This window comes from Rhipicephalus sanguineus, chromosome 4, assembly GCF_013339695.2.
Source record: "Rhipicephalus sanguineus isolate Rsan-2018 chromosome 4, BIME_Rsan_1.4, whole genome shotgun sequence".
Lineage (NCBI taxonomy): Eukaryota > Metazoa > Arthropoda > Arachnida > Ixodida > Ixodidae > Rhipicephalus > Rhipicephalus sanguineus.
The window spans coordinates 17699776-17716004 of record NC_051179.1 but is presented as its reverse complement, the minus strand read 5'-3'; the positions used below and the strand labels follow the sequence as shown (position 1 = coordinate 17716004).

The 16229-nt window shown below is 44.3% G+C and overlaps 1 protein-coding gene across 3 annotated transcripts in view; it reads right to left on the bottom strand.

Moving 5' to 3' along the window:
* Nucleotides 1-1450: 1450 nt before the first annotated feature.
* LOC119389513 (endothelin-converting enzyme homolog) overlaps nucleotides 1451-16229 on the bottom strand; it is a 90134-nt gene continuing 75355 nt past the window's right edge. For all 3 annotated transcript variants that reach the window (XM_049414456.1, XM_049414455.1, XM_049414457.1), the window contains 6 exons: nucleotides 14938-14989; nucleotides 11891-12021; nucleotides 7361-7426; nucleotides 6073-6174; nucleotides 4741-4817; nucleotides 1451-1663 (listed from right to left, as the gene is read on the bottom strand). In XM_049414456.1, coding sequence (XP_049270413.1) covers nucleotides 1564-1663; nucleotides 4741-4817; nucleotides 6073-6174; nucleotides 7361-7426; nucleotides 11891-12021; nucleotides 14938-14989 — 528 coding nt within the window. In that variant the 3' untranslated portion in view covers nucleotides 1451-1563. The remainder of the gene's footprint in view (nucleotides 1664-4740; nucleotides 4818-6072; nucleotides 6175-7360; nucleotides 7427-11890; nucleotides 12022-14937; nucleotides 14990-16229) is intronic.

The window sequence follows — 16229 nt, the reverse complement described above, 5'->3', positions numbered from 1 at the left end:
TGACCCTTCCTACTTCACTGCATCCATTTAAAACTGTAGTATATATGTATACGTACCAATATCTTGAAAATGTTCAGGAGGCTGAAATAAATATTGTTAAAAGTATTAGACCAGAAGGTAAAAAATTGAATTTTCCAACTATTAGGCGAACTTAACACGAGACGGTGTCAGTTACTGTCCGGCAAAACGTCTTTAACATTTGGAAAAAGATGTCATCATTCATGACAGGCTGACAGCGCATTGAGAAGCGATGTTCAAGTGAGTTGAGCACACTTACCACGGCAAGCAAGGCTTCTTTGTGGTCATGAGTTCTAGCTGGAGCTTTGGCCAAGAAGTTGCAATACACGCAGACAAGGCACGATGGCGCGCATTCATCCAGGACGTATCATTAGCCGCTGATCCCTTAATACCAAGCTTCAGCCTAACGTTCGCAACAAGTGGTAAGCTCACAGCGCAGGCAACACACTTCACTGTTTCCATCCAGGGATGAGGGCGCGATCTACCCTACACGTGTGGGTTTCCTGCTTTGACAGCTGTTCTTTTGACAGCCAGCTGCTTTCGATTGTGCATGCAACCCTCCAGCCATGAATATGTGCACTTCCGATCGTTGCAAAAATTCTTTGGACTACGGTTCACCGACACTTTGCGTAGTAATAGAAACCATCTTTGAATGCGTATGCAACGTGACTGTTCGCGTTTGGCCCTTGGGTGAATGAGTAACGACTGAGGTACAACCGCAGCGAACGGCACTTGATATACACGCAGACACGCACGCAATATTATTTCAATAACAATTATATGGACAAAAAAGGATATATAAAGGAGCGAGCTGCTAGCCTTTTCTCGTATGACATTACATTACTTTCCGTTATTGTCTGTTAGTTCTCATTAATATTGTGTGTATATATATATATATATATATATATATATATATATATATATATATATATATATATATATATATATATATATATATACTTTATTTCGTAAGAAAATATTTTTGAAGCGTGTGACCAGGGTTTTGAACCTGCGACCCAATGGCGTAGCCAGGGGGGGGGGGGGGTGGCACACTGGGCACACTGGGTTGGGCTGCGCGCCTCCGGCCCTGTACTTTGACCTACAGGGCGTGGCCGCCTGTGCTAGCGCGTTTGTCGCTTAAAGGGGTTCAACGGATGGCTCATAGCTTTCTACGTGTTGTGCTTTCATCGCATAATTTGCGTTGACGCCATAGTTCGCACGAAGGTCACTTCATCCGCTACAGTGGCCGTGTTTGCTAAAGGAGCGAGCTGCTAGCCTTTTCTCGTATGACATTACAAATTGGTGCTATCGCATTCATTGCTTCGCACTTGCGGCGAAACTGACTTTTCAGTTTCTTCAACGAGTTCGCTGCTAAACAGCGAGGCATTTCTCCAGGTGCATAAGAACGCACTGCCTCATTGCTTTCCAGTATTTATTACATATGCAGCGTGTCTTTCACGACCGCCATTTTGCACAAGACATGGCAGCATATATATTCTTCGTACGTGACGACAGAGGGATACGTATAATGATGGGGCACTCCTTTCACCAAACCCGGCACTTCTTCGCGAAGTTCATCTTGCTGCCTGGCGGGCACTTGAAGACCTCTGCAAACTGTGGCGTGTTTCCGAAGGGGATGTTAACCCTGCAAAAACGTTCAGTCGTTGTCACATTATTTGCGACATCACCACGGACTGCCGATGAGTTGCGTGGCACATCAAAAATGGCAGAAAAGAACGCGGGAGCACCTGTGATTTGTGAAGTTGTGCACCAGCTCCTATAAAAGTATTCGCTCTCCATTTGCTATGCAAAAATGTCACAAAGGCAGGTGACAAAAAATACAAACTGATAGATACTGCTACCTGATGTAGCAGGGCACAATTATTTGAAGGAAACTCGGCACAGGCAACAGCATTGCACTCTAGCCAGCTGCTCGGAACTGATAAAGAGGATAGAAACCAAACGCGAGAGTGGTGATCAGGACAGGCGGTATAGGGTATAAATGCGCACAAGCTTTTGCCTTGAAGGCCCGTTCAACTTTGTGGATCTAGACATGGTTTACTCTCTCTTGCTTTTCTGAACGTACAAACAAGCATCAAACAAGATCAAACAAGCACAAAATCCACCCACAAACACTCTGGATTCCAACGACCCGCGGCAGGACACTGGAGACAGCCATCCAACGCGGCTTCGTCACCAAGTGGAGACTAATCTCTACAAGGGCAATGTTAAACATGTTGTTCGACTCAACTCAACGTGCGACTGCCAACCGAATCCATAGATATACGGTTGTTGTCATAGATCGTTTTCGGTTTACGAATAGCATGCACTACAGCAGGATAGTAGGTATATTATAATATATTTTTGTTGGGGTTTAACGTCCCAAAACCACGATATGATTATGAAGGACGCCGTAGTGGAGGGCTCCGGAAATTTCGACCACCTGGGATTCTTTAACGTGCACCTAAATCTAAGTACACGGGCATTTTCGCCTCCATCGAAAATGCGGCCGCCGCGACCGAGATTCGATCCCGCGACCTTCGGTTCAGCAGTCAAGCACCATAACCACTAGACCACCGTTGAGGGTATCAGCTAAGGCATTGCGCTGCTATAAACTTGAGAACGGCGGGTTTGATTCCCGGTCACAATGAACTCGTTTTTATGGAGCCAGGAGCACCAGGTGCCCCTTGAACAACCCAAGTTGGTAAAAATTAACCAGGAGTTCCCTACTATACGGCGTGCCTCAATTACATCGTTGTTTTTGCATGCAGAAACCTCGGAATTTAATTTTAATAACAAAACAGTAATGAGAATCATAAAAACACAGGACTTCCTGTGCGATGTAGCTGCACCTGCTGTATAACGGGAACGCATAAACCTCTTTTAGTGAACATAACTTCGTCAATGCTTTCGCAATGTACACGTAGCAGTAAAATAGTGACTGGTTACCTTATTTGAATTTTCAAGAACGCAACCACTGTGCTAAAGACTAGTTATCCGTATCTTTACAAGACATTCCTCTATATGTTCGAACATTTTGAATAGAAAACAGCATGTTAGGACGCAGCTAACAGGATTTCTTTTTTGTCTTTGTTTTTAGCTAGGTTAGTGTTCTGCACTGAATTGCGCGTTCCGTCATATACCGTTCCATATGTTCGCACTCGCTGTTACGTGCTTGTGCTGGGGCGTTGCACTTCCCGACACAAAAAATAAAAAAAAACTTGGAACAATATGAACCAATATATTACATCCAGAACACTGGAAATGAGACAACGACAGAAAGACGACTGAGTCAAGAGATTGCTGGCTGTTTAATTGGGAGCGCTGGCTGCGTGACTGTAATGAGAATTCACCCCATGCAGTTGTTGTTACGCCTACAGAGGCACAGATTCTGGCGAGCATTTTGCCGCAGTGTAATAGCACCCAGAAAAAAAATGAAAGCTTGGGCACGCCAGAAGCATGTGCAATTCGATAACAATTGTAGACATCGAAACTGCATAAGAAACGACAGAAAAAAATTACCAGCGCGAAAACGTTAAGAGTTTTAGTATGCAGTGAAGAAGAACGCTTTTAGCTAAAATAACGGCGTAAGAAAAATAATTGAATTGAGCGAGCTTTCCGTTCGCGAAATCTCTTTTGCCATTGGCCGCGGTCGCCCTCACGAACTTTTCGCGTTCGCTGTCTGTCTTGACAAGCGCGCAAAGTTGGGCGGGCTGGTGAAGCTGAACTCTTTGAATAGTTCGCTAGAAAGGATAGAGAAAGAGCCGGCGCCTATCACATGTACAGCCTGAATCACACCGGTCTAGGGCGGCCAGCCGGCCGCTTCACCCGCCGTTTTTTTTTTTTTTTGGAAAAGATATGCACAAACCGACGCCGTAATTATACGAAACATAGTCATAAAGCATGCTGGATCATTGTGCTATAATTAAAGCATGAGCGGAAGCTTGTAGTTCATGCGATGTACAGCAGCTGCGGACGGCGTCAGCGTCCAGGGCCGCGCGCTTGACCTCTCTAGACAAGTGTGATTTAGGCTCTACCCTTTTACTCTGTCGTCTTTTCTAGCGTTATTCAACCAGTCACCATGACAGTCTTAACAGGTATACTACCGCAAACCAATCCATAGCTTAAAAAATGCGCTTCGTGATCACTGATCCCTAAACTTTCTTGAAGACAATGTGAGCCTCTTACTCACATTTTGCGACGGGGTACGATGAACATATCTGACCAAATTCAACTACCATATTTATTCATATACTGCCAGCGCTGGTTAGTGCAGACTATTTGTCTAGTAAGTAGCTAATGTTGGCTATATAATGGCTAAATGATTTTACGTTATGGCTATAGTGTGGGCTAACTCCTCGCCCATATCGTTTCTATACTGTTGCCAAAGCGGCAGAGGTTCAGGGGAAACTGGAACCTTGAAGAGGTGAAGGATTCTTGAACACGAGGCGTCACTGGAGGCAAGCGGTCTTGTCTTCAAGGCTACGTACAACTACCCACCTTAGGCTGCCGTGTGGTATGGTGAATGTTGGCTAGTATTGGGTAACGTTGTCACTGTTAACCTACTGGTATAACTGCAACATCGCATTCATTCAATCTCAATTCAATTATGGAGTTGCCAGCCATTCTTTTTTTCTTAAACAAATGGATTTTCTCGAGCTCGCATGTTCCACATACGCCTTTGCGACGTGGATTGCGCCCCTGAATGAAACGACGACCCACCTCTCCTCAGAGATGGAGTGAACGTCCTCTTCGATCACGAACTTCTTCAAATCCGGATCATACTTCTTGCACCACGGCTGCGATTCAAGTTTATAGAGGCACGTTATAATGAAGTTTGAAACTGTAGTTTAAAGGTACACAATAGTACTATAGTCCGTGTGAAAAAAAAAAGAAAGAAAGAAAAAAACGAAAGACAGTGTCATGGCCACAACACAACAGCGTACATTTAAAAATGAAGATGACCACTTCTCTAGGCAGAGCGAAATAAAAAAACGGAGAGAAGTAATAGAGCTGTAATTGCACAAGGCAAATGAGCGACGACTGCGTCTTCGCGGCTTCACTGTCGCTTCAAGACAAAGAGCTAAGTTTTCTTAGCAGCACGTTGCGGTTCTTTGGTTGTTAGGCAAAAATAAATAAATAAAAGGAAACGAAACTGAGGTGCGCGCGCACATGACCATGTGTACTGACTGTACTATAAAATCTTCTTTCCATTGTGGAATAAAATTAGTTGGAAGTTGGCGCCCGTACTGTTCTTTTGTTGCATTTGTCCTGGTTCAGTTTGCGCCGAAAAGTTTCCTCAGTTATGAAGGAAAATTGAGCGTCGCCGGCATCGGCGTCAACACGAGTGATGCGAAAAATCGGCACGTGATGACGTCACCGGATGACGTCATCATGACATCGCACGTCGGCAAAATTTGTGAAGTCATCGTGACGTTACTATGATGTCACCCAACGTGTCGTCACACGACGACGTCTTCACATGTTGTCGTTTAGTCAAAGCTGGGCGGATACCGGAGGCAGTGTTAAACCACGTAAGGTGCAGAAAGTTTTCTACGAGGGGGGGGGGGGGGGGGGGGGGGGGGGGGAAGGAGGTGTCATCAATACATTCGATTGAGAAGAAAAGTAAGAAGAACATGGCTTCCGCCTTCGAGTCGTCTTAGGCGAATGAATAAGGGATCGTGTGAATTTTACTCTCGGTGAGCCAGAAAACTGACTCCCCTAAACGTCTATAGACGTTTTGAAAAATTCCATGGCGTTTGGCGTATTTCTATAGCGGTGGGGTGTAATTCAATCCCCCCACCCCCACCCCCGCCAGAAGTTTAAAATTTTGAATGCGTAAGTTTGAATACACGCACAAACTTACGTAGTGAGTGGCAGTGCCCCTCACGAAAAAAAATTTCTGGCTACGCCCCTTTAATATAGTCTATAGACCGAACGTCTAAGTTTTAAACGTCTGTAAGATAATATAACATCCCTAAACGTTCAGTTGTGATTGCATTCTGTTGCTGTCCTCGTCTCTTCGCGCTGCTTCAAGGTTTATTATAAACGTACCTGCGCTGCACTGATGAAGTGAAGTTGCTCAGGAGTGTAGGACTCAAGACCGGGAAGCAGTTGCATCTCCTGCTTTTCTGTCTCCTTCAGCTTCAGGTGCGCCTGCGCAGAAAGGCGGCAGTGGGAAATCATAGCAGAGCTGCGGCCGCATTCGGTAACGATTCCCTTCGTTGTCGTTTTTTCTTCGTTTTTTACGCTGCCTTTATTTATTATTTCAATATTTTTTGACACTGACAAAGGAAAGTCGTCGGTATCACGCGGCGTGAAAACTGAAAACGGCCGATCATAAAAAAAAGGACTATATATTGAAGAAAAGAATACTTACAAGATGTGACTCTTGATCTCTTGCCCGAGGCTAATCACTACGTGAAAACACTAGTTCATTTCTCATCGAAAGCCGATTAAGAGCGAAAATCAGAGATTAGAGGGTCTGTATCACACAAGCTAAATAGTAGAACAATACATTATGAAATAAATAATGGGAGCAAACAATAGCTACTAGATTTTTGTCCCGAACAGAACTAGCAAAGCGCTATGCCTGGGTGCGTATTCATAAGAACATGTTAGGTTAAAAATTCTCGCAGAAAAATACTTCACTCAGTCTTGTAGAATAATGTCTCCTGCTCTCTGGGCCGTGACGTGTGCGGCAACTGATATGTTGTTGATCGCACATGAGGTGCTTATCCCGCGTTGGCTGACGGATGATAACTTCACCGCTAGACTGCAATTTCCGTAAAATAATGGCCTCCGCGTTTTAAGGCGAAAGCCTTAGATGCCTACCAAACGCGAAAAATGACCGTCGGCGTCGGTGGCGTCAATAAGAGTGATAAAAAAATCATGATATGATGAAGTCATCATGTGAAGTCATCATGGCGTCACAAGTCGCCAATATGTGTGTTGTCATCACGACGTCCCATAAGGTGACTTCACATGATGACGTTGTCCCACGACATCGTCGCTTGGTCAAAGGTGGGCCGATCACGGAGGCACTGCAAAACCACGTAAGTTGCAGGAAGCTTCCAATTCCTCCGATCCCGGAGGCAGTGCAAAACCACGTTGGGTGCGGAAAGCTTTAGGGCGGCATCAATACATCGACGGAGAAGAAAAAAAGAAGAAAATGGCTTTTGCCTTCCAGTCGTCTTGAGCAACTGCATATAGATCCGTGTGACTTTTCGCTTATATACCCTATAAGCGGAAAGAAGAACAGACAGTGTATCCGAATAAGTAAAGAAAGAGGAATTTCGATGTTTGTGGGAGGTACACAAGCAGACCGGAAATACATGCTTACCAAGAAACTAAGACGAGCGGCCGCATTGTCGGAGATGTCCTCGGCAAGCGTGTGAGTAGACGGAAGCTAAAAGAAAAGAATATATCAAGTGTAAAAAAATAACGCGTTTGGTCCTTATACACAACAGTGACACGTAGCGAACGAAATCATCTGGCTGACTTTCCCAGTAGTGAACTTGCCACAAAATGTCTTAATAGGGACGCGAAAGAAAGAAGGGGAATGAATCGAGGGTTCGTTTCTTTGTTCTACACTACTTAATGAAACCCACCAAACAAACAAGCCAAGGAATGTATACGGGTCATTATTCGTAGCCTTTAACTGTAGCGTAGTAATAAATAGAAAGGGGTCAAAGTGGATGAAAACTTTGCCGTCGGTAGCGACTTAACCTACAACCTTCGGATGAAGCGTCCGATGCTCTATAGCAATGCTCCGATGCTCTACCAGATACGAGACACAGAGAAGGTTGCGGTTTCGGTCCCCACCGGCGACAAATTGTTTTCTCATCATTTTTCATTCATATCTAATTCGTAATTGTAACGCTTCCAATAAGCGCTGCGAGTTGCGCCCCCTGTGATTTCGTTGGCTTCATTAACAAAGAACGGGCTTCTCGATCTAGTCTCCTTTCTTTCGTTCAGACAAGCGGATGAAACGTGCAGTGGTGGTGCATCGGTGTGCGCATATGCTCGCGCTTCGCGTCCTTCCCGGTCCCTCAAAATTCCTCGCTTCCGAAACGACTGGCCCCAGCTGTTCGCGCGAACAGCGGCAACAACGGCGAGCCCATGCGCACAAACAATCAATACGCGCTAGATCGCCCCTTTTTGTACGGCGACATATGGGCATTTGTCTTTTGGATGACAAAATGAATAAATAAATAAATAAATAAATAAATAAATAAATAAATAAATAAATAAATAAATAAATAAATAAGGCGGGGAAGACCGTTCCACAGAAGTATGCTGGGCTTAAAGCCAATTCAAAATAAACGAATAGTGGGAAAGGTCTCAAAAATATTTTTTGTAGATAAAGCCAACAAAGAATAAAAAACAAACAAACAAAAAACAAATGGAGGGTAAGAAGCAGTGGCTGACCTATACAGGTGTAATAGTTGATAAATGAATAAATGAACACGAATTAAGCCCGAATAGTTCGCATGCAGGAACCCTGAAATTTTTGTTTTCAAGCAACAGTCGATGTGAGAGAGTGGTCTTGGGATAAAAATGTAGACTAAATTTGTATATGACGGGATACTTGTTATGCCTAGGCTGTGTCCTGGCTTGCGTCTATTGATTACCGATCAAGAGGCCATCATGTGCCGGCACATAATTTTACGCACCAATATGGTTGGCTAAATGGGCTTTATTGCAATGAGGCAAATGCAAGGACAAACAAAAAAAGCAACATCTGTAGGCACAGCGCTTGCGCGCTTGCATGTGCGTGCGTGTGTGTGTGTGCACGCGCGAGTGTGCGTGGTCTGTGGTATTCCGATCTATGTGTGTCTACGTGTGCCCTTGGCTTTGCCGCGCTACAACAAACTGTGCTTGTGCGCCGATTTCCGCATTGCTACTCGTATTTCTCTGTCGTTATAACCTTGACTCTCTTTTTCGCTGTGCAGTACAGCAGACTGGAATCACCTCCCTCTCCCTTGTTTCGTGGAATCTCGTGTTGACTTTACCGTCCTCGGTTCTACACACACACACACACACACACACACACACACACACACACACACACACACACACACATATATATATATATATATATATATATATATATATATAGGCCGGTCCTTGCATATATATATATATATATATATATATATATATATATATATATATATATATATATATGCAAGGACCGGCCTATATATATATATATATATATATATATATATATATATATATATATATATATATATATATAGGCCGGTCCCATTGCCGAAACGTGAAATTAAACTGTGCTACGTACGTCTGGTCTCAAATGCCCTCATATATATATATATATATATATATATATATATATATATATATATATATATATACATATATATATATATATATATATATATATATATATATATATATATATATATATATATATTATATATATATATATATATATATATGCGTGCTGTTTATATACTAGCAAGTTAACTTTCACTACAACATTACACTTGTCCAGCAAGCGGAGCTAGGGCGGATCGTGAGAGAAATTATACACGTGACGCTGCTGTATGGCGACATCTTCGGAGTCCTTTGATCAAAGGACGCAGAAAAAGGAATATACATCGATATACTGGCTTTGGGCAGAACGTTTAAGACACGAGATAATCTATATGCCATTGTTTTATAACAAAAGCCGCACAGCACGAACTATATGGAGCGATAAAAAAAGAAAGGAAATCATCGTGCTCTGCTTATCTATGGGCCGGATTGTAGAAACCTTGATTAATGGCGCTATACCATGCTCCCTGCTCTCCAAATTCAAATGCGTGAGAAAAGAAAGAAAATTGCTTTAATTATGTTCCCACTAAATGAATTTGAATGTATGTGGCAGTATTTAAAAGGGTTGCTGATCGGGAGAGTTGGTCATCCATGAACGTAGCGTGTATTATCGCGGTACATAAAAGAAAGGGACACGACACAGACGTAGAGACAGGTAGGCGCGAAACTTCCAACTGTTTATTTCATGCCAATCACATCCATTTTATACATCCGCGACAAAGCACAACTCATCTTGCACGTGTTCTTAAACCAAGGAACGTCATCTCCTTTTGAAATCGATGACGAGCTCACACACAAGTGTCCCAATTCTTTTATAGCTTGGGCTTCTTTTATCTCCCGTGTGAGCCGATCCCTAGAACGACCGATAACAATGCAACCATACAGATAAGGGAAGCACCCGCAGCCTTTGCAGTGTACCGCCAGGAATCCTCCCGCCATAAGCTTATTTCTCGCGTTATAGCAGTGTTCGCGCAATCTGTCATTCAGACACCGTTCTGTCTGCCCAATACAGTACATCCCGCAGGATAATGAAAACTTGTAGATGACACAGGATACACATTCAACGAATATAACGTGGTGTTTCTTATCACAAGCTGGGGGAGCCACATTTCTTGGACAAGTCAGCTTGCAAAGCTCGCCTAGTGCCTACGTATCTCTACGTCTGTGTCATGTCCCTTTCTTTTATGTACCGCGCTAATACACGCTACGTACAGGATTTAAAAGAAAAGTGAACGCGGGTCTAATGAATATGAAAACGGGAGATGTTTTAGCTAACTTAAATATGCTTCAAACCTAGGAAACAAGGCACTCGCGAAACACGGAAATCACATCAGTCACAGTGTTATTTGAATCAGGCTCATATATCATAGATCGGGCAGACGGGCAGATGCCCGAATGATAGGCTCAGAGAGCACAAACAGAAGCTTAACTGTTACCGCGATGGGCATGTATCAGTGCATTGTAATGACTGCGGCTGGCGACCTGTGTTCAATGAGTGCGTAGTTCTGCATAGGAACTTTGATAAAGATACGCGGGAAATTTTCGAGGCTTGGTTGATTGCTAGAGAAGATCCCAAATGTGTCAGTGCGCCCTCGATTGCTCTTAGTGCTAAGGAAATCACGTATCTGGATGATGCAGGCTTGCGCTTGTGATACGGTTTTGTGGTGATGATTGCTGTCTTTTCATTGCTGTATAAGTACAACATGTTTCCGAAATAAAGATTCAGTTGTGAGTAGCGCACGTCCTGTCCTCTTTCTGTGGTCCCTGTCTTATCAGCGCTATGGCTTCAATGAACGTAACAAACCAACTAGCCCAAAAGTCTGTCCTCTTAGATTTCATAAATGTCCCATCTAATAGCAGTTGCCTATTTACGTGACGTCAAACACATCTCTCGTATTTCAAGTAGGCGACTTTCCCATACAGGCACATGTTCGTGTCGCTAGCTTGCGGTCGAAAACTAAAAATTACGACTTCACTGCTCACTCAAACGTAACACATTAACGAGGGACGGCGAACATTTATTTCTTATTACTACATTCGCAGCGATAAAGTACTTATGGTTAGAACGGAAACCACCAAGCAACGACGCTCTTGCACTCATGGATGACAGATGCACCGCAGTAATGGAGGCTTGGCTTGTAATTATCGTAGGTTATATCCGACCATATATTCGTACGAGATGTTTTAATGCGGGTACGGAAAATATTAGAAGCGTTCCTCATTCAACCGTCGGCGATACGTCTGTGTAACTTCACCGGAGGTAAATGCGGTATATCGCGCGCTATAGTGAAACAAGTACTAATAAAAAAAGATTAGGATTGCTTGAATTTAACCTATTTCCCATACGTATTGTTCATATGAGCATCATTTGCGGGTGTCTGCTTCGCACTGAAATCGCTTACCATCACGCTCAGTTAATGACAAGAACACATTTTTCTCAGAGTTACGTTTCAACCCGTCAGACCATAGCATCCAAGGGAAAGTCACTCGCCCAGTTCTCGCCAGCAATATGCGACGAATATTCTCTAACCTTCATATGAGTGACGGCATCTGTGATGTTTCCGTACTGATCCACGAAGCACTGGGATTTCTTGCGAAATATTGCTTCCGTCTTTGGTGACCACCAGTTGTGCAGTGCACCGTACGCGTCGTACTTCCGCCCTACGAAGCAAGTATCAGTGACAAAATTAGCAGCTGATTGCTGATTACAGGTGTGGTCGAATACTGACATTTACGAATCGACAGCAGGACGTGAGTACATCGGCAGGAGTGACTCGCATGTGCCACTAAAGGGACACTAAAGAGAAAAACGATTTTTTTTTCATATTGGTAAATTACTCTTCCACAATTCCGAAATAACCACGCTTGCCGCGAGAAGACGCTTGGTAAGCGAGAAAACGCTCTAGGGCGAAGCAATGAATGCGATATCGACCAATAGTAATGTTATAAGAAGTAAGGCTGGCAGCTAACTTTTTTGGGTCCGATTTCGCGTAACTCTACAAAACTCTGGTGTAAAAGAATACGGCCGCTCCAGGGAGAGATGCGCTTTTCGTGCAGGCTCTTCGCGTTGAGAGGAGAAAAGGTTTATTAAAGCAGAAGAGTTTGGAGCACACAGGCTCTCGGACCCCCGCACAACCCCATTAAGAGCACAACACGTAGAAGGGTATACGAGCAGTTTGCTGATGCCTGCCGAGATAGCGCGCGAACCCTTTTGCTAATCGAGTGACACAGACCCCTCCCCCCCTTTTTCTTCTTCAAGACGGGCGGAGCTTTGCCTCTCTGTTTGAGCCTCGTTCGTCGCCCCCGCTCGCGCGGTTTTACCCGCGAGTAGAACATATTTGTTGAAACAGCGCTCACGAGACGACGACGAAGTAAAAGAAGGCACAGGCACAGGACTTCGTCGTCGTCTCGTCAGCGCTGCTTCAACAAAGATGAACGCATACCAACTCGCTCAAGCTTCCATTCTTAAGTAGAACATACGATTCGCGGGGGGGGGGGGTGTTATCGATTTGGATATTATACGGAACACGATGGCGACGGCAAAAACACGTCGAGAGTGTCCATATAATTGGTATCGCAATAAAAATGAAGTACATTGTCCTCTGAGGGGGCCATAGACCTAACATACTAAGTTTCATGAAATTTTGTAGAACCAATGTCGCCAAAATACTAAAAATACGCTTTCATGAAACTTTGACCTTGATTTTCTCCTTCGTTCATAAACCCATGATGGTGAAATTAACGACATTAGAGTTTTCAGAGTACAGTTTATCAATCTCAACCGATTCACTGTTTTACAGTTAGTGTCCCTTTGACCAGAACGTGGTATATTTCGTCGTTCAAACAAGCTGATGAACACAGTACGATGATGTGCGAGAGACGCTGTAATGGTAGATTCAGGATTAATTTTTACCTCCTTTAGTGCTTCTTGATCCCTCTATTTTCTCTCCAAATTGCCCAACATTACGCGGTGGGGTTGTCAATACCAGTAAAAGAAGGCTACTTGTTGGTCACAGAAATGTGTTCGTCAAAGAAGATTGCGTCCACTGAGGCGAGCGCACGGGGGGGGGGGGGGGGGGGGGGGGGAGGGTCGTAGTCTTCTCCATACGTTTACTCAGTAGGTCATTGTTTGAAGTGCAGGGTTATATGGTCACGCAGCTTTTTGACGAAAATGTCGGCCAAAGGCCCCTGATGTTGCATTCCAAGAATTGTTTACTCCCCACCTTTACTCCTGGAAAGCCAGGGACCAATGGCAGGCCATTTTGAGAAGCACGTCATCGCTTCATTTCCATTTTTTCATCCATTGTGAAGCATGTTACATTTGGACTCGATCAAAGGGGGTGGGGGGCGCACTGTGATGAAGCTTTGCCCCTCTCTCCCCCCTCCCCCAATGGAGAACTCTAAGCACGCCTATGATAACAAGCAATCAGTATACTCTTACCTAAACTGTCGAATCCATGCGTAATCTCATGAAATATTATGTAGCCGATCGTGGCGTAATTTATGTACCTGCAATAAACAAGGCGGCACTCAGTATGAAATGCACGTTCCAGCTGCGATTATTTCTCCTTTTCTAGCTGTAAAGAAGACGCTGCATGATCGTTACGGACTGAGTTTTGGCAACGAGAGAAGACTTATTTAAGGTTGCTGAGAGGACTTTCGCAATGGTTTTCGTGCGACGTAGTGGTACACATCAAATGCAAAGGAAACGCAACGTGGGCCGGAGTCTCGTAATTTGCTTTGAAAAGCAAATTACCAGTTATGCAAATTATGAGCGCGCAACTATATGCCACCGAAAGCTCACTCATGCAGCTTCCCTGCATTCGCAAACTCGCCGTGGGTGTATCACTTGTCAAGTCGGCATACACTCGTAAATGATGTGTCTTAAGGCGCCTATATGTCTCATGAAACGCGAAAATTGAACGTCGGCGTCAACACCAATGGTGCAAAAAATCATCATCACGCGATGACGTCACAATGACGTCACATAATGTGACGTGACATGATTGCGTCATCACATAACGTCGCTTGGTCAAAGGTGGGCCGATCCCGGAGGCAGTGCAACACCACGTTAGGTGCCGGAAGCTTTGGGAGGGGGGCGGAGGAGGATCAGTACATCGACTCAGAAGAAAAAGAAAAAGAAGGCTTTCGCCTTCGAGTCATCTTAGGCTAATGCATAAGGGACCCTGCGAGGTTTTACTGACACGATGAAATAGAAGAGGTTAACATTTTTTGGGTGGCAAAGGCTGTTTCTTAAATTGTGACTAAGGCCTATCGAATAAAACAAGCCACAACAAAATAAAACAATTGTAAATGAATAGAATGTGAGCAAGTAGCACCGCGCGGAAAAGGAAGCACCTAAAGACGGGACGAGAGCTCACCGAGCTTAAGATGCCGAGTTTATCGACCAACAAGCAGGTTATCTCGTGCTAAAATAACTCTTACTCCTTAATTAGAGCCCGGAGAATCACGTAAACTTGCGACATCAGCATATAAGAGTTCATTCAAATCCCATTTGCATGAATGCAATGATAAGGAAGAAAGCGTAAATGTCGAAGTTAGGAACGCGACACTTACTTTGGCAGTCCGGGGTCAAAGAAAGGTTCTTGCAGAATTCCTGCTGGAATGACTGTCGAAGGAAACGAAGGAACACAATACAGTATCACTGTAGCGTTCTGCGTCGGGATTTTCTTACACAAATATTAAGTACGCAAGAAATTCTGCGCCACGATTAAGAATGATAAAGTGTTTTCTATGCGCGTTCGCATCCTCCAAGGTATCTGTTGCATTAGAGTGGGAACACACCCTCAGATGCAATACACTCTGTAACGGTGTATGCAACACCGTGTAATAAGAGTGCGTGCGAGAACATCGCTAGGCCATGCCATCCACATGCACAGACACACCCCCGCCCTCTCTTTATGTAAAGAATAGATACGTGTGTAATGGATAGGACACTTCAATTTCAACTACACAAACGTAATGTGTATGCCGTAAAAGATTCATGTATGTGAAGAACAACATTGTTTAGCCCCAAGGCCCATAGCGGTGCGCACGGGAGGAGGGGTGCCGCCTCTTCCCCCCATTCATCTAAAGTGGAGGGAGGGGGGGGGGGCGAAGTCTGCCCCATACTTCTACTCAGTCAGACGTGTCCCGTCATTGTTTAATGAGCAGGGTTATCGCCACGCAAGTTTTTGACGTTAACGGCGGCCGAAGACATCTGACGTTGCATTCCAAGAACTTTTTACTTCCAATCTTTACTCCTGGAAAGCCAGTAACCAAAGGCAGGTCATCGTGGAAAGCATGTAATCGCTTCATTTTCATGTTTTCGTCCATTGTGAAGCGTGCCGTCTTTTGGACTCGACCAAGGTGTGTGTGTGTGATTGAGGGGGGGGGGGGGGTCTGCGATGAAACATCCCCCTCCCCCAATATGGGCAACCCTGAGCACGCCTGTGCCAAAGCCTGCAATATCTCACTGCCTTCAAGAATAACACTTCATTCACGCAATTATGCCTGCCGCAGGTGGAAATCTATATTCGAACCCAGCTACTAAACTTGCAGTTACATACCTGCAAACATTATGCGCTGGATAAAAATCCTAATCGAGAACAATTGCCAATGTGTATGCATGAAGTAACAGTGCAAAGAGTGCTGTCCTGCCTCAGTCATCCGCGACGTGCGTATATTAACGCGATAGCGTTATACAGCTCGTTTCGCATAAATTCCGGTGTCTGTTGGTTGTGAGTGAAAAATGAGCGTTGTCCGTGACCGAAAATTCTAGCAAGATGCAAATAAAATAAATAAAGATCTTTGGCTCAAGTGAGAATCGAACCCAGACCTTCTGCGTGGCAAAGCAGGTGTTGTACCAC